We start from the raw sequence: 18,877 nt of genomic DNA on the forward strand, positions 1-18,877 counted from the left end.
TCAGCTCTTTGCAGCCAATCCCAGCTCTTCAATTTCGAATAAAGGATTATATTGTATATACTCCTTTGTGTCTTCTTTCTTTTACATAGCATTGTGTTTTTGATATTCATCCAGCTTGTTGACTATACTGGTGCTTTGCTCCTTTTTATTGCTGAGTGATGGTTCATTGTGTATTTGCTTATTCATTCACCAGTTGATGGAAATTTATTTCCAGTTTTTGGCTATTACATATGAAGCTGCTCTAATTCTTTGTGTGGATACAGGTTTGGATTTATCTTGGGTAAATATGCGAATGCTGGGTTGTATGTTAATTGTATGTTTGACACTATAAGAACCTGCCAAACTGTTTTCCAGAGTGGCTGTACTATCAACAGCAATATAAGAGAGTTCCAAGTTGTTCCAAATCCTTGGTAACTTAATAGTGTATTTTGAAAAGTGAAAGTTTTTCATTTTGATGAAGTTAAATTAACAATTTCTTTTAGGTTTCCAGCTTTTAAATTTTTTATACTTTATAATTACACACAATTAAAGATTATAGATTTTCTGCTAGGTTTTCTCTAAAAGGTTTTAGATTTACATCTTGTATTTAGATTTAGCTGTATGATCAGTTTCAAGTTAATTTTTACATGGGGTATGAATTAAGGGTTGAGTTTTTCTTCTTTCTTCTTTTTTTGTTTTTGTATATATGGATGTCTAGATGTTCTAACATTTGTTGAATATTCTGCCATTCCTGGGGCTTTAGATTAGTACTTTTTTCCACCTTCATGGTCACACGATGACTGCAGCCATTTTAACCATTACATCAGAGACTATCTCTTTCAAGAATGTGTCCAGGAAACTTCTTTTCACCTCTTGTTACCTAGACTCGACACATATTTATTTTATAGTGTCTAAACCAATCATGGGAATTGGAATGGGGCCAGCATTATTCATTTATTCATTTAAGAAGGAAATGGTTGTCTATATCCTTTCTAGGGGTTGGGGTACAGTAGTAACGAAAACAGGCAAAAATATTGCCTGACCTCCTGAAACATACAATTTACTGAAAAAGATTGTCTTTTGTCAAAATAAATAATAAACTGTATAATATATGGCTGTATAGCAGTAGGTTCTAGGGGAAAATACCGAGAAAGAGGCTATGAGATATTGTGGGTGGCTTGAAATTTCAGATAGGATGTTTACGAAAGGTCTCACTGAAATGACTTTTAAATAAAGACCTGAAGGAAGTGATGGAGTAGGTCATACACATACCAGGTTGAAGAGTGGTCCAAGTGGCAGGAAATGTGCAACGTTCCTGAGAACAGCAGGCCACTGTGGTTGAAGAGAGTAATAGGAGATTGGGGAGTGGGAGTGCATAACAGGTAGATCACTGTTGTTTTCAACGAGGGGCAATTCTGGCAAAATTTGGTAATGTTGGGGGACATTTTGGTTGTTATAACTTGAGTGGGAGGGAGTGCTGAGGAGACCAAGGAGACTGCTAAATACCCTACAATGTACAGGACAGCCTACCTCTCAATCCTCCTCCTCCTTCTATACCCCCAATAAAGAATTATCCAGACTGTCAATAGTGCCCAGGTTGAGAAATGCTGTTTAAAGTCATAGTGAAGACTGGCTAACAGTGAGTAAATTGGAATGACACTGAATTGTTTTAAGTTCAGGAATTATTTAAACCTTAAGGATCATGTGGCTGTTTGTTGTGGACAGACTAAAGGGGTAAGCGGGTATAAAATATTTAGCAGGGTAATACAATTACCTAGAGAAAACATATGGTTTGGGCCAGAATGCAGGTAAGGGTGCTAAGTGATAGATGTTGGACGTATTTTGAAGGTTGAGCCAACAGGATTTACTAACACACTGGATACATGCCTGTAGGGAGAGGAATCACCTACAAGTAATCTGCTGTGGCTGTTGCTGGAGTTGTGTCTTCCCAAAAGGGACTCCGGGGAAGTGGTGGAGAGCTGAACAAATTTGGAAAGGAGGAAAGAGTACCCAATATGGATATTAGGATCAGTAACCAATTGCATCTGTTACATATATATCTTACGAAAATAAGAAAGCACACTGTTGGACCAGTGAATGACTAAGGGCACAATTGTTCTATGGACTAAGTTTCTTTAAAAATACTTTTTTGTTTTTAAAACGCCTTCTCGCGCCATCTTTCATTTTGGTGACAGTCTGAAAGATGTAGGAAGTCCCAATTCCTTATTCTATCAAATTCATTAAAGGGCTCCAATTTTCCTTTCAGTATTTGCATCCCAACCAATTATTGGTGGTTCCTATGTAGAAGGCTGAAGTATTAATAATCTTTTTCTAAGCATTTGTTTGGTTTAGTCTAAAATATAAGCTATGAGTCTTTTTTTTTTTTTTTCCTTCGACACGGAGTTTCGCTCTTCTTGCCCAGGCTTGGGTGCAGTGGAGCGATCTCTGCATACTGCAATCTCCGCTTCCCGGGTTCAAGCGCTTCTCCTGCCTCAGCCTCCCGAGTAGCTGAGATTACAGGCGTCTGCCACTACGCCTGGCTAAGTTTTTGCATTTTTAGTAGAGACGGGGTTTCACCATGTTGGCCAGGCTGGTCTCAAACTCCTGACCTCAGATGATCCACCCACCTCGGCCTCCCAAAGTGATGGGTACAGGCGTGAGCCACCGCGCCTGGCCGATATGGGTCTTTACGTATTAGAAAACTGCTTTAATAAAGTCCTCACTTTATTATCATAATCTTATAACCAATATCCTTATAATCTAATAACTATGGTTATTTTCATTTCACAGACAAAAAAAAAATCTGAAGTTTGTTAAGTAATTACGGTGTTAAAATTATCCAACGATTAATGGCAGAAATAGGTCCTGAACCAATATGCCTTTGAGAATTTAAACGTGGTGAGTTACATACAGGCCCTCCTAACTGGAGTCTTCGCTAGTACCACTAGTTGCTCGGCGAGAGCTCGGTAAGTGCTGGCCATTTGGAAGCTCGTGGTACTCAGGCTGTGGTACAGGAGACCTAACACTCCTCCTACACAAATTCATGTCGTGCTTATTTCGTACCAAACTGGTCTGGCGGCGGCTCTTCGTCCAGACGCTAGCGGGACAGGGTGGAGGTAATAACATTCGTAGCCGCGCCCTCTCCTTCCCCTGGGCGTCTCCGGGGCGTGGACAGGCCGCTGAAAAGAAAGGGCTGCGGCCTGTGCCAGGCTCCGCGGGCTGCTGCACTGCGAGGCCGAGGCAGCTAGTGAGAAGTTAAGAAGGCCCTAAAGAGGGCCGGCTCGGATGCTGGGCCCGCCTCCCCGCGGGATTGTAGGCCTGGGGGCTCCGCCTGGTCCCGAGCGGCAGGCAAGAGGCGGTGCGCGCGGCCCGGCGGCGAGGGACCCTGAGGCCCGGTCAGTCTCTTGCTCTGGGGTCTTGGTTGGGGTGCAGCACGTCCGCGGTCCGCTCTCCGCTTGCACTGCCGGAGCCGCGGCCCCTCCCGGGAAAGAGCTGCCGTCGGAGTGAGACGCCGGGGACTCTGGGCTGCGTCTCAGTCACGCCCCGGGCTTGGCCTCTGCTTCCGCGTTTGGTTCTTTTTTCCCCTCTAGGGGTGAGAACCAGGCGTCACCTTCTACTCGCGTTTGCCAAAAGCGGGGTCCGAGTTGTCAGTGGAAAAGAGGGTGGCGTTTCTCTTTGCCGGTGCAGAGAGAACTTGGGGCGGGAAGTTAGTTCGCTGCGCCATGGTTGGGGCGCGGGGCTGGTCATGGCTCCCCGGCGCGCTAAGGGCGGACGGACCAGGCGACTGGGCCGCGCTGCTCTCGTTTCCTCCCGCAGGGTCAGGGGCCGCGGCGGGGTTGGAGGTCAGCCCTGGCTCAGGTTAACCTCTGGGTGTCAGTTTGCCCGGAAACTCCTGTTGAGGACTTCATCTTAGCCTTGGGAAGGTACCCAGAAGCCAAAGGGACACCCCTGACAGGGACTGGCCCTGAGAGGAGCCTGTCGTTTCCCCGAGCAGATGAACTAGGGACCCGCCTCCAGCATGTGCATTTCGTAGTCAAGGTCTTCTTTACCGCCTCAAGCCCTGAAGCCACTGCCTTGCCCCAAAATATGTTTATCCTCTTTATAATTATTTAGAATTTGTGCCTTAATCAGTAGTTTTTTACACTTCGGAGACTTTAAGTTTTAAATCAGGAAATCTGTAATAGGCACCAGCATCTGTAATGTACTGGTCAAGGGAAACCTCCACAAAACTTTTCCTACTTTATGATACAATCAATGCTCTAGGCATGGTTCACCATCCAAATTCCCAGCTTCCCTTCTGTGCCTATCAGGAGGAGGACAGGTGAATATTGTTAAAGATACACGCAGCGACTCTACCTGGGATGATGCTACTAAGTAAAAAAGCAGTTAAGTGAAGGAGGAAAAACAGGTTCTTATGAAAGATAGGAAGATTATATTAGGAAAACTTCACGTGTATATGTTTGTAATTAGCTTTCATGTCAGAAACTCTTAATAGTTTTAAAAAATTCTTAAGAAATACTTAGAGGATCACGGTTAACCTTGACATTTAAATTATTTTCAGGCATATATGCTGGCATATATATTTTTTCCCCTAATAAATTTTCTCTTTTAACTCAGAATTTCCCGTTGAGAAATTTGCTAACCTATATACAATTATAATTAGTTGATTAAAGTTGCATGGCTGTGCTATGGAGATTATGCTTTTGTTGGTGGCACAGCAGTAATCTCTAAGGCAGGACTATTTTCACTGCGATGAACTGAGAGAGGGTAAGAAGACAAAATACTGAGAATATTTTGGCGGCCCGGGAACTACCCGATGGCCTAGTGTTCTGCTAGATTACATATCCGTGAAAATCCCTGGCTCATTTAAGAAATGTTTACTGCGTACCTACTCGGTGTCACATAGTTTGCTTGATGGTGATGATGTCCATTGCCATTGTCTGTGTCTTCCCAATCCAGTTCTGTGTTCTTTCCTAGTGACTGAAGACCTTCTCACTTTTAACATTTTACATTCTCAATGAAAGCGGTATTTCTATGTATATGAAATTTATTTTATTTTTTCATTGGAAATTGTTAATTTCTTGTTGCTTAAGGTGTATCCTGCACTGTTAATATGTGCTATAGACCCCAGAAATGAATTTTGGAAGTGTTGTATTAAATGAAAGTTGATTAATTTGCTTCTGTTTTTTTAAAATATCCGTATCTCTTAGATCTCAATATTGTAATGTATGTGAATTTCTAATTTGAATATAATGTGTGGGCTTTTCCAAACTGAATTAACTTTAGAATCCTAATTTCTAGGAACCTGGGAAAGTTCCCCATTGAAGACATTTTGGGAAATGTATTTTAACTCTAAAGAGTTTTATTTGTTTTTATTTTTACCCATTTATCTCACCCCTTCTGCCAGCAGAAGTGATGCCACCAAAAAGAAATGAAAAATACAAACTTCCTATTCCACTTCCAGAAGGCAAGGTTCTGGATGATATGGAAGGCAATCAGTGGGTACTGGGCAAGAAGATTGGCTCTGGAGGATTCGGATTGATATATTTAGGTAAAGTAAAGCCTTAAATTACCAATTATTATATCTGTGACTGTAGCTGTGATTACTTAGTGACATTTTAAGAATGGAAATATGAAATTCATATGTGTACTTTATTAAAAATCACGATTGTACTTGATTAAGTAATAATATATAGTACAGTGTCTAGGTTCAAGACATCACTGACCCACTCCTTGTTGTCCATGTTTTTCTAAATAACTTAGAAGTCTTTTTAGAGCATAATTATACAATCTGCCAGACAAAATGCTAACTTTCTTTTTTTTGAGAGCTTGTTTTCTTAGAAACATGCTTTTTTTCAGATGAGAAACCACAACTGTATAGATGAAAACACTTTCTGTGAATCTTAATCATTAATATTTAGGCTAAGCAAAGGTCTACTCATTTCTTAACTGGGCTCTACTGGAGAATTCATAGATAAAACTTAAGGCATCTATTCTATGGAAGGAATTAACTTCTCGTGCATCTAGAGTGGTCCTAGGGATGTGCCATTCTTGGGATAATTGAAAAAATAAACACTCAAAATTATTTTCTGTGATCTGTGGTACAGTAAGGAACCATGGGCTGGGTAGGCCTTTACATTGCATTTAAGCATTTAAAAATTACAGTGAACTTTAATGGATCATTCAAGGCTATCTTAAATCTGTGTTGAGGAAGGGATATCCCTTAAAAGATTGATGAATAAAATAAGGAAAATATTAATGATTTTTAAAAATATACCCTCAAGGATAAATTCTCCTAAATGTACTGACTGAGATCACATCTATTTCCACAGGAGTTTAAGGAGTTGATAAAATACCTCCTTTGAGGGAATCTTGGGTTCTCATGAAATATTTCCAGAAAAACATGCTTCATGGATCCTGAAACATAAAGATCCTCTTCTGATAAAACTAAGATTGTAGTTTTGAATGAATGAATGAAATTTGGTCAATAAGTAGCTGCTTATTAAATACTTCAGTGTCTAATCTAGTTGGAAAGACAAGACCAGCACAAAAAATTGTATGGGCCAAGTAAAGGACAGTTACCCCATTTAAAGGGTTTGAACTTGCTTGAAATTGCTTGGAAAAATTCTGTGATTATTAAGTGCTAGATTGAGTGACATAGTCCACACTGTTCAATAGAAATGTAATACAAGCTACATATGTAGTTTAAAATTTTCTAGGAGCCACATTAAAATACGTTAAAAGAAACAGGTGAAATTATTTTAATAATATTTAATCCAGTATATCAAAAATACTATTTCAATATGCTCTTAACATAAACAAATGAAATATTTTACTTTTTTAAATGAAAGTCTTCAAAATCTAAGGTTTATCTAGTCTCAAGAGCACAATTACCACATGTGGCTCAGGTGCTCAGTAACTACATGTGGCTACTGTATAGAATAGTGCATATAAAGACTATGGAAGAATGAGTATTATTTGAAACTTGAACTTAGTGAATTCTGTTTTACAGCAAAGCGTTAAGATCTCTAGTATACTGTCTTGACTGAAGGTCGAGATATAGTGTTGAATAAATTATTTCTGATGTGGCTGAGCTATAGGCTTGGATTCCATAGCTTATCACTTTTGGTTTTCTAATGTTTGTATTATTTGAGTAATTTCAAAGAACTAGAGAAAAGCATTGACTATGTTGATCTTACCTCTTTTCTCTTTTTGAAATGTAAATATTATATGTATTTAAATTCAAATCAATGTTTAAGATTAATTAGTGTATGTCTGTATATCTGTATGTATCTATGTGTACACATAGTCAATATTATTACTGTTATGATAAGGGAATATACTTGCATAGGCATGTGACTTACTTGTCCCTATTCAAATGCCGAAAAATCTTTGCTTCTTTCAGTCTAAGTACAGTGTCACGTATTTTTACTTTTTTTTTTTTTTTTTTGAGACAGAATCTCACTCTGTGGCCCAGACTGGAGTGCAGTGGCTTAATCTCAGACCACTACAATCTCCACCTCCTAGGTTCGTGCAATTCTCATGCCTCAACCTCCCAAGTAGCTGGGAGTACAGGCACTTGCCACCATGCCCGGCTAATTTTTGTATTTTTAGTAGAAATGGGGTTTTGCCATATTAGCCAGGCTGGTCTTGAACTCCTGACCTCAGGTGATCCGCCCACCTCAGCCTCCCAAAGTGCTGGGATTACAGACGTGAGCCACTGCACCCAGCCTACTTATTTTTTTATTACTAAAATAATACTATTTGTTTTATAATATATTTCAGGGTTCAGTATGTAATGGAACATTCTCTAGTATCTGAACTTTAGAACCTGGACCCTAGGAAGATTAGCAAGTGCACACCATTGAGGAAGGATTTTAAAGAAATATTTAGCTATTTTCAGAAAAAAGGCTCTGATACTTCAGATTTTGTAATAAAGATGTGTGTTCCAAATGTTGTAACTGTTCCATTAAAAGTGATGCTAATGAATTGTAGTATCAGTTTAACTTCACTAAACTTAGTTTTTACTATTTTCAAAGCTATACAAACAAATCAATATGAAATTACATCATGTTTTTGCATTTTACCATGGTTCTCATCACTTCCTCTATATAAATGAAGAGAGGAAGCAGTAAAATTCAAATTTTCCTGAATACCTTTGTGTCCAGCTACATTCATTTCAGGTATTCTTTCCAGATACCCACTTTCAGCAGACACTTGATCAGCATTTACTGCCTAAGGCTGAGAAGAAACTAGCCGCTCTGTCTAGTTCATTGTGCATGGACAACTGTCCTCTAGCTTTGACATCAGTAGCCAGGGCCTTTCGGTAATCAGCATCTTACAGTGAAGGGGAAGGGGCAGAGAAGTTTGGTATTTACTCTTGACTTGGAGAAATAATGTGCCTCTAGCATTAATAGAAATAGAAGAGTGAAAAGAAGTCTGAATACAAGAACAAAGTCAAAGTTCTTTCTTTGAATATGAAAAGAGAAGGGGAGGAAAAAAGAAGAAAGGAAGCTGGTTTGGGGTTGGGAAAAATTGCTGTCATTTTAGTATCAAATAAGTGAAAAAGTTTTTTAAACTTCAGGAAGGAGAGAAAACTGAGGGTTAGAATTTAATTATAATGCTAGGTATAACGTAGAACCAAGTAAATTAAGGGAGAATTGCATAAATAATAGCAGAGGTTTTGGCATTAGGCTTATCTGACCTGAATCCTGACCTGATGAAGCCACTTATTCATCTAGTTACTTAATCCTTTGGGTTCTTTGTTTCTACTCTGCATAATTGTGATAATAATAATTGTGAGGAGAATTAAATGATTTTTTTTTTTAAGGAACTTGGTAAGCATTTAATAAATGTAATTTATTTATTTATTTCCTTAGACATTCCCATTCTTAATACTGGTGCCATAGTGGTGCCAGGCTCAGTGGCTCATGCCTGTAATCCTAGCACTTTGGAAGGCCCAGGCAGGTGGATTGCCTATGCTCCAGCCTGGGCAACTTGGTGAAACCCCATCTCTACTAAAATACAAAAAATTAGCTGGTTGTGGTAATGTGTGCCTGTAGTCCCAGCTACTCAGGAGACTGTGGCATGAGAATTGCCTGAACCTGGGAGGAGGAGGTTGTAGTGAGCCAAGACTGCACCACTGCATTCTAGTTTAGGTGACAGAGTGAGACTGTCTTGCTGCCATAGTTAAGATGATGACAAAGAACTCCATTGGAAGGGTGGATTTTCTATTTATTCTATGAATTTTGGTGGATTTAACTACTAATGTGGTAAAACTGAGAACATAGAGAATGTCAACAGAAGACTTTATGACATTTTACTGAAAAAAGCTCCCCCTAAAATTTGCTATAGTAGTGAAAAGTTCTCATATAAGTTGTATTTTATCTGCCTCAGATATGAAAGCTATTGGTTTTAGAAATTATTTAAAATTAAGAATAACAGAATTACAGGATAAACTTTAGCCACATTCTTTTGAAGGCTGATTATATAAGTAAAAGATATGATTTATCTGTAGAAGTTTTAGTTTCTTGAAGGTGGGCACGGTAATGACCACTTAGCATCTTTGGAGTGTCAAGCACAGAATAGATGTTCAACAGTTATTTGCCTGAGAAATTGAGACTGAGATTGGAGTACTTAACCCACACAAGCTAGTTTGCTTTGTTCTCTTCCATAATTATAGATGTCACTTTTAACTTCAGTCTACTCCTACAGATGAGTATCCTTAGTCACCAGGAAAGTTGAGACAAGGCAACTATCATGACATCATCTAAAAAGAATGTGCATATGCTTTATTGACAGGGCATCAGTAGCAATATCTTTTAGATATTATCTCAAAGCTTTTATAAAGAATAACACATTTTTATAACTAAAGTTAACTGTGGTGAAGCCTAAAAATCAGATCATTTATCCATGGACAGATGATTAAATTTCATTAAAGTGACTGCCAGACATTTTTGGATCATGCTGTCAGATTAGCCTAATTTTGTGCTTTAGAAACATAGAAGGAATCTTTTGTTGGGGGTAGGTTTTTAAAAATTATCAAAGTTTAACTCATTTATTTTACTGATAAGGAAACACATATTTAAAACAAGTAAATATAAACCACATACATAAAATTTGTTTTACTTCTTCATAAAATAATTTTTTACTCTCTTTATAGTGAGCTGTAATAGATTGATTTTAAGGTGTACAGAATAAAGTTTAGAAGAGTACAGTGATAATGCTAGCAACAAAGTAGTGTGTTGGAATACATATTCCTTCATTACATATTATGTTATTAAATGTTATTTTGGTAGTGTTTTATAGAGAGAGCTTTGAGATAAATAGCCTTATTTGACGCAGTGCAACATTGTGGTGCCACTGCAATTGTTATTAGGCAATTTTGCAAATGATACTGTGGGAGTGAAGAAAAGAATTGAATAAATGTGAAAATGAGAAAAATTTGTACTAGAAACTATAGTATTTATGATAAATTAGTTTCCAGAAGGTGTAAATAATAGGTAATATAAACTCAAAATGAGGAAGAGATCACTTGAAATTTTGTAAATGTAATATGTTTGTTGGACTGACAGACAAGAAATAAAAGTCTCTGCAAGATGTATTTTAATTTTGTTTATATTTAAATTTTGAGTTTTTAAAGAGATAGCAGTACCCAATTATCTATCAGTTAAGAAATCTAGGTGTTTAGAAAGTTTGGGTTCCTTCCATTAAAATGGAGACTTATAAGACTTGGCTTTTTCATTTTTTTAAAATATCCATTTTTTTAAGCATATTTCATATTATGATTCTTCTTCATTTTCAACATTTTACTGTCAAATTCTTTTGCCTTAAGGGAAGATTTATAAAATACTCTGTCCTTCAGTGTATTTATATATTATATCTCTTCCACTGCATCTGTTACTATCTTGTAACTGTTTACAGTGGTCAAGGTTTTTTTTTTAATTTGAAGCCTATTGCTATGGGGAAATTTCTTCTTCCTGAAATGAGCTCACCTCTATTGCCACACAATAAAAGAATTCTCAGCTTTTGAGAGCTTCTGGCTTCCTTATGAAATATGGATAGACTTCTGCTTCTGAAGTGTTTTAGGTTTTTTTTTTTCTTTAGATAAGGAAGAAGAGGAATAAATAGTATGAGGTGTGTTTCTTCTTTTAAGACCCAGGAATATCTGTATCAGATAAATGAGAAGAAAATTAAGAAACTTTAAACCTCTAAATGAGAGAGCTCATTAGAAATTAGCTACTTGGATGATGAAAATTTGTTCATCATCTACACTTAAAGGCACTTATGGTTTTTATACTGCTTAGATGCTTGATTTTGCAATTAGTATTTCTTTAGAATGTTCGTCTCTGATAGCTCCATCACATGGACTGAGTTATTCCTGAACACTCTATTGTATGCTCCATGAAAAAATATTTTAAGGAGAAAAGATAGAAAACTCAGCAATTATTTCAAGATAATTGTTGAGGACTTCCCATGTCTCTTTTAAAAGCATGGCCTTTTGTTAACCAAGTGGATTTATCTTTTCTTTAACATCTTCGATCAAGTAATACTTGAGGGAAATATTCTGTAGAAAGACATCCACTGAAGGCCAGAAACATCTACAGATGCAATGTGATCCCAAGCAATGAAGCATGTGGCCCTTCATTGGCATTATATGATAACAGGAGGATCTTCTGGCAGAAGAACTGACTTTTGCTGCGTTCTGCATGCTGCCCCTCCAAACCCATCTTTGATTGGCACCTATGCCCTATTGAAACTGGCATCACACCTTCTGAATGGGCACAGTGCCAGGCTAGCAGATGGGTATGGGCAAAAGCATGCCAGAAACCCAGTATGTGAATCAAGTTTAAGTATCAGGGGCCCAAATTCCCATCCAGGGATATAAAAACTACAGTCTGTTGAGAGCTTTTTGTGCTTAAGGTTAAAGGACATGCCATTTCTACTCCAGCTTAGAAGTTGATTAATTTTGAAAGTCAAACAGCAGCTCCTGTGGCTGTGTCAGGCAAAATCCTATCTTTGGTGAATGAGAATTACTGCTTCATGTAGGGAAGAGAAAGTATTGTAATGAAGTTTCCAACGAGAGTTACTCTCCTGCAAGTGCCTCCAGCACTTAAGCAGCATGCATTCAGTGGAGATGAATATTTCTATTCTCCAGCAGAGCCAGGTGCAATCAAAGCCAGATCTTCAACCTGCTGCAGTAAAGAACCCTAAATTTAGAAAGGGCAGGCAAAGTTTAGAAGAACTCCTTGGTGGCAGGCAGCTCTTTTCACTATGAGCTGATGAAGCTTCACAAAATTGTATAAAAGAGATGAAGAGAATACTCCAAATAAAAGACCTTCAAAAAATGTCATCCTGAAACAGAAAGATTTTTAATAAACCAAAGGAAAAAGTTTAGTCCTTTCTACTCAATGCAGAAAATCTTCAGAGTTTTCTATCAATAAAAACTTAGTTAACCAAAATGTTAGAACCAACTTAATGCATAAGTAACAAAACTTTCTATTTTTACATTTATTTCATTGCATGTCTATCATGTATATAAACTTTGCTTCTTGAATAATGGATTTTGCATAAAATTGAGTTCTAAACATCATATTTCCTTCTGATTGTCTCACACCCACTACAGAACTCCCCTCCCCCACCCCCTGAAAGAGGGCACTCTTCCTTCTGATCACTTTAATCATATCTTCTAAATACTCTAAAATTTACAGGAATGCCTGTAAGACCAGCTGTGGCCAAGAGAAGCTTTTCCTAATCGCCTTATAGCCGTTGCTTTTGCTTTTTCACTGTGTAAACTTTATCTATGGAACAGATTCCATGAGACCGTTGTGAATACTTCAACGTATTCAAAACATATAACTGCCACAAATTAAACTACTAAAACTAAAGCTGGTGCATTGTAACTGCCAAGTAAAACTGGCACGTCCCTCTGTCAGACTGCAGGAGAGTGTGCCATACAGTCCTCGGAAAACACAATTCATCCAGAAGCACTCTTGTCACTTGCTCTGATATTAAACCAGAGAAAGTGACATTAATTAAAGAAGTGACATGAGCCAACAAAGGCAATGAATTCTCAGCTTTGGCTCATGTGCAGACCTTAATCCAACCTGGTCTGCTTAGGTAGTGTGGCTATTTCTGAAGAGTAACTAATGTGGCTACTCTCACCCCACCTCCTCTCATCTTCCCATTCTGGAACACATTTTTAAGGAACTATCATTTTATCTCCAGGGTTGGACTGGTAGTCATTGCAGGGCTTCCCAAAATAGTGAGAAAGTGGTGGCATGTGATGCTTTTATTGTACTTGGTAATGGTGGGAGATGTACAACTAGAGGTAGAGGAGAGTTGGTCTAACAAAAAGGCAAGCAACAGCCAAACAGCAGAGTACCTAGACTTGGTAGACTGGAAGCAAGGAAGGTGTGCTGCTAGGACTGGTTGTGGAAACAAATGGTGACTGGTAGGCTTTATGGAAATTCCGACATGCTAAAGAGGCACGCTGGGGAGTATTCATAACTTCTCTCTTTCTTTGTTCCCGTGGTGTGCTTTCACATGATGCTCACCTCATCATTTCAGACGGTCACTATTTTGTATGTTGTCTTTTTAACCTGTTTCCCCCAACATGTGTGCACACAGACACTACATTATAAACTGCTTATAGGCAGTCACTCACAGTACTTAATATGGCCTTGCACGTTACAGTTCTTAAAAAATGATTTGTTAAATTAACTCTAGAACTGTTCTATTATGATTTTCCCAGCAAATAGGTTGTCTGAAACAAAAAATTCCATGTTCTATCCTATATGTGACCTGTGTGTAAGGCACTGTACTTTCAGATTTAGAGAAATTCTTTTACATCTTTTGGGGAATTTGAAGGGCAAAAAGTATGTGTTTATTTTCTTTTCAAGTATATTTTTAAAATACAAAGAAACTGTATACTTAATCCATAGATTGTAGAATTTATTGTGAAGAGTCTACTCTGTTAATGCCTAGTATGGAGAGGAGACTAAAAAGTGGACATTGTGTTAAGACAAATCAGTTTTCTCTTTCTAATAAAACAGTTCTTCTGAGTAGTATTTAATTGAAGTAGACCTAATAGCAAGTGTAAACTTTTGTGGGGAAAAGCATGGTGTTTCCTATTAAATGGATTGCCTTACAGGCATGTAACATGCATAAGAAATCAACTTTTCAAAGAACGTAAACACAGCGTTTACAGAAAATAAATTATTGGGATTTCTTTTAATCCAAGTCTGTGAAAGGTTTGATTAAGGGTTTTGTACATAGAAGCTTTTGTATGGTTTCTGGGCAGGGGTATTTTATGTTTGAGATTGGGAATTTTCTATCCACATAATTAGTCATGAGGTTTAATGTACATTTTTTTTTTTTTATATCAGGCAGACAATGTCTTCAAAGAGACAGCAGTGCTGCAAAGGAGCAAGAAAAGAAGGCCAAAGTTGACACACAGAGAGGCAAAACAGTGTAGGAAAAATCAACACGTTTTGCAAAATCAATCATTGAAAATGTGTCAGCATTCAGGAGACTGTCTTTAATTTGCAATCCAAGTGAAATAGAGTATTTAAATATGAGAGGCAGTATTATTGAGCCCAGCATGCCTGCTACCACTTGTTTGACTAGCTCAGAATAGAACACTGAGAGGCAAGGGCTCAAAGTTAAATGAACATTTATACATTTTAAAATCAAATGAAAGATTCAGAGTATATTCATGAATTAATTTTTTTTTCAAAGCCCTAAATTTAATCAGCTGGAATTACTTTAAAAGTGTCATTCTATTTAACTTTTGGAAATGATGAATTTGCCTTTTAATAGGGATGCTGTATTTTATCATGAAGATGAAACAAACTGTCTTTTGTTAATTATTCCCCAGAGACACTGGCCATTTTTCTCTCTCCAATGCTTAGTGTGGAGTAAAGGCAGCTTCCCGCAAATTTATTTCAAGCAAGAGCAATCGGAAGCTTCAACATGTGTGAAAGAGGCGCATAGAGAACATAGCTTCCATTTCAGGTATTCTGAGTGCCACCTAATGAACCTCTTAGAGATAATGTTACCAAAGCCTCACTGATTAGGTCATGAACATAGAACACGGGAAGTAAAAAGGATGAAAGAAGAGTCTGGTGAAGAGCAGTAGATGTGTCAGATGTGCCTGTAGTATCTGATAAATGCTGGGACTAGTTTTTGAATTCTTCTTTCAGGAAATTATCATCTTTATTATCAACTACTAAAATCTTTCACTTAGTGTGTGCCAAGCTCTGTGTTAAGTGCATTGCATGAATTATTTCATTGAGTCCTCTCAGCAACTTAACTAAGGAAGACATTGAGGCCTAAAGAGGATACGTAAATTACCTTCTGGCCACAATTTTAAAAATGTCTCTTCTGTATTTGAGCTCCAGTCCCTGCCCTACTGATGTCCCTTGTCAAAGAACACTTGAATTTATTGTTAGCCAGATAAAACAGTGGCAAATGGCATGCTTATGACAAGCTCATTTCTAAAGTAACAGCAAAATACGTAATTGATAGTATTGGCAGCTAATTTAAGAAATCTGTTAGTGATGATGCTAATAATGGTGTCATTTTCATTCAGATTGACAACTCAAGGCATAGAGCATCAGTGATATGTTTTTGATATTATTAAGATCTCAAAATCTGTGAAAGAACATCTGATATTTATAGTAAACCTAATGTTAGGCACTGGAAAAATTACATTAAAAATGTACCATACCTCAAACAATATTTTTATGGAAAAAAGTGCGAATAGTCATCTAATAGTTCATGCAATCTGATGAGAAAGATTTGTTGGATTTTCATGCCTTTGCAAAACTGAATACATTTATCTAGTTTTATACGTTTTATACATTTGTTTTGAGTCAAATAAGTAACAGGAAGATCCAAACAGACCTGTTTAAATCCCTATGATATGATTTTAATAAGCACCACATAAAAATGGATACCTTTATAAATATTGAATGATTCTTGACCATATTTTTTTCCATTGGATAATAATTTAAAGATACACTGCTAAAAAAAAATAAATAAATAAAGATACACTGCTTACAAGACTAGGTCTTTTAAAAAGTAAAACAAACAGAAAATACGAAAAATAGGATCGTGTTAAAGAACATATCCCTTTACAGAATTTGTTTCAGATACCAATATATTTTATTTATAATAAAAGTCTAGGTTTTGAAAAATTATTTTTAAATAACTAAAATTAGTTGTTTCAAGATATTATATCGTAGTAATGATTTATTACATACTCACGGGTGATTTCATGAAGAAGTTAGAACATTTTATGTAGCGGTAAACCTTGGGGAATTTATAATAGAGAAGAGATATTAGCTATTGCAATGCAAGGTTTTATACTAGAATACTTTTTTATTTGGTGTATATATATTTAACAAGGAAAAGAATGAACAAATGCAAGTTACTACATTAAATACATGTTCTTGAGCACTTACTGGGATGTGGGATTATTAATTTCAAATTCTGGAGAATGTAAAGAAAAGCTGTTCATTGTGCTTGGTCTTATTTCTATTAAAAAATCATGTGTTACAGTTCTATCTTACATCTCCAGTATCAAATGTGAGGATTATAATTGAGAATGGAGAATTAGTTATGTAAACCTTTTATCCTACACAGTATTAGGAGGATAGTAGAAGAAAAAGTAGTAAAACTGACAAAAAAAAAAAAAAATATCCCACACAAGACAAAGAAAAGTGAGAAGAAAACAAAACAAACCTGTATAGCTAACCGGTAAATGTTGCTGTGTGATGAAAAGAGGAAGAAAAAATTGTATAGTCTTCCAGAATAATCAGAATGTCTACTCTAGCAGAAAGCTTTTGAGCAAGATAAATCTTCTGAAATTAACTAGTTAACTAGTTGAATGTAGATTGACTATAATAAAGCATTCCTGTAAAAAAATAAGTATTTTTTTTTTCGGGTGGAGCACTTTTAAGTTCCTTCTGACTGTGAAAACCTGTTAAATCCTGAAAGATGGAGTTAAATTTATAAATGATCTGTTGATACTGGCACATGGATAGAGGCCTTAAGGAAATAATGAATGCAGCTGGTAAAGAAGCAAATCTCAGTCACAGAAAAATGAGATAAAGAGACCATAAAGAAGAAAAAATAATGGCTATATTATCTGTTTATGTAGTGTATCTTTGGATAGTAAGAACATCACATGAAAATGTAAAGACATGCAAAATAAAGACTATAATGGAAAACATAAGAAAGATTTCCCTTATTTGCAGCCTAATTTCAGCATAAATATTAGAAAGTGCTTCAAAAAAGCAGGAACAGGGCTAAAGATTCTTACATAATAGGTTTTTAAACCTAAATTACAGAACTTACAATATTATTTAAGGAAGAGAGGCCAAGAACTACTTCAGCCCTCACTTCATACACTTTGAAAATAGGATTTATGATGGCTAAGAAAAAGAATAGCTCTCATTCTATTGTGTGATCAAATTGAATGTCTCTTAGGAGGTAGAAGGAAACATTTGAGGTCCTAGTAAACCTGAAATTATTTCTTAATAGATTATCACTAAGATAAAATAAGCTTGAAAGTAGTGTATGATTGAAAATGACTTACAAGAGGTAAATGAGTTAAACTATTAAGAGAAGATTTGATGATATAAAGCAAAACTGGTTTAGTAAAACTTGGGGGATTTTTTTTTAAGAACTATAAGTTACGAATATAGAATTTTATAACAAAGTTCAAATTTCTCAATTAGATCGATGGACTGTGGTTCAAAATTATAGGGTTAACAGTTAAGTTACATATCAACCCTTTAGGGAAGCTCAAAATGTATTTAGTTAATAATAATAAAAACAGCTAAGTTAGAGTTTATTAGTGTTAATGTTTGAGAAACAGATAAATGGGTTGGAAGATATAATTTGTGGTAAAATGAAATAAATATGTAATATATACCACAACCTGTAAGTAACTGGCCAAAGGCAGCAAAGAAAAATGACAATTACATAAATTAGTGTATTATAATAGAATTGTCAGTTAACTACATTAGAAAAAAGTCTGTAAGCCTCAATTAAAGAAGATCACTGACAGAACTTCATAATCAGTTGCCAAAAGAGAAATACTTAAAATGATAAGATATAAAGACACTAAAAGGTTAAGGTTTTTCATGCACATGTAACTAAACAGTAAAGCAATAGCAGGATCTGTTATTATTTTATATTCCACAGTAAAAATCATTAAGAGAGCTAAACAAGGATGTATATAGGGTAAAAGATTAGTAGAACAAAGTGAAAATGTAATGATAGAATATAATATAATGAGAATACTATTGTTTATTTTTATCCTTGAAGAGAAAGTAGCAGACATTCAATAAGAAATTATTATAAATATGACTGGAGATACTATGAGTAAATTCAGAAAATGACAAACCAGTTACCACTAAGTCTTCACACTGGTCTCTGTAGAACCCAGGTGTAGAGGTGAAAGGGGTAAGGGTTCTGGTCTCCCGTCCCATGTTTCAACCTTAGCATTTCTGCTCTGTCTGTTCCATATTCAGGCTTACCTTGTCTTATTGCACATCACTTTATTGTGCTTTGCAGATACTGTGTTTTTTTACACACTAAAGGTTGTGGCAACCTTGCATCAACCAAATCTATCAGTGCTATTTTTTCCAGCAGCGTGTGCTTCATGCATGTCTGTGTCGCATTTTGGTCATTTTGACAATGTTTCAAACTTTTTTGTTATTATATCTGTTATGGTGATCTGTGATCAGTGAGCTTTCTTGTGATTATCATAATTGTTTTGAAGAATCATGAACTGCACCCATACAAGACAGTGAATTTAATTGGTAAATGTAGCACATGGCCTAACTGCACCACTGACCAGTCATGCTCCCGTCATTCTCCCTTACCT

The 18,877-nt window shown here is 36.5% G+C and overlaps 1 protein-coding gene across 6 annotated transcripts in view; it reads left to right on the forward strand.

Annotated features, from left to right (window-relative positions):
• The first annotated feature begins 3,113 nt into the window (after positions 1-3,113).
• The window catches only part of VRK2 (vaccinia related kinase 2), a 104,896-nt gene continuing 89,132 nt past the window's right edge, over positions 3,114-18,877 (forward strand). For 2 of the 6 annotated variants that reach the window (XM_011941808.1, XM_011941813.1), the window contains exons 1-2: positions 3,114-3,374; positions 5,390-5,530. In XM_011941808.1, the coding sequence (XP_011797198.1) occupies positions 5,395-5,530 (136 nt within the window). In that variant the 5' untranslated portion in view covers positions 3,114-3,374; positions 5,390-5,394. Of the gene's footprint in view, positions 3,375-5,389; positions 5,531-14,857; positions 14,995-18,877 lie in introns of all 6 variants that reach the window. The other 4 variants (XM_011941811.1, XM_011941809.1, XM_011941812.1 and 1 more) reach the window with 3 other exon arrangements.

This window comes from Colobus angolensis, unplaced genomic scaffold (assembly GCF_000951035.1).
Source record: "Colobus angolensis palliatus isolate OR3802 unplaced genomic scaffold, Cang.pa_1.0 Scaffold201, whole genome shotgun sequence".
Taxonomy (NCBI): domain Eukaryota; kingdom Metazoa; phylum Chordata; class Mammalia; order Primates; family Cercopithecidae; genus Colobus; species Colobus angolensis.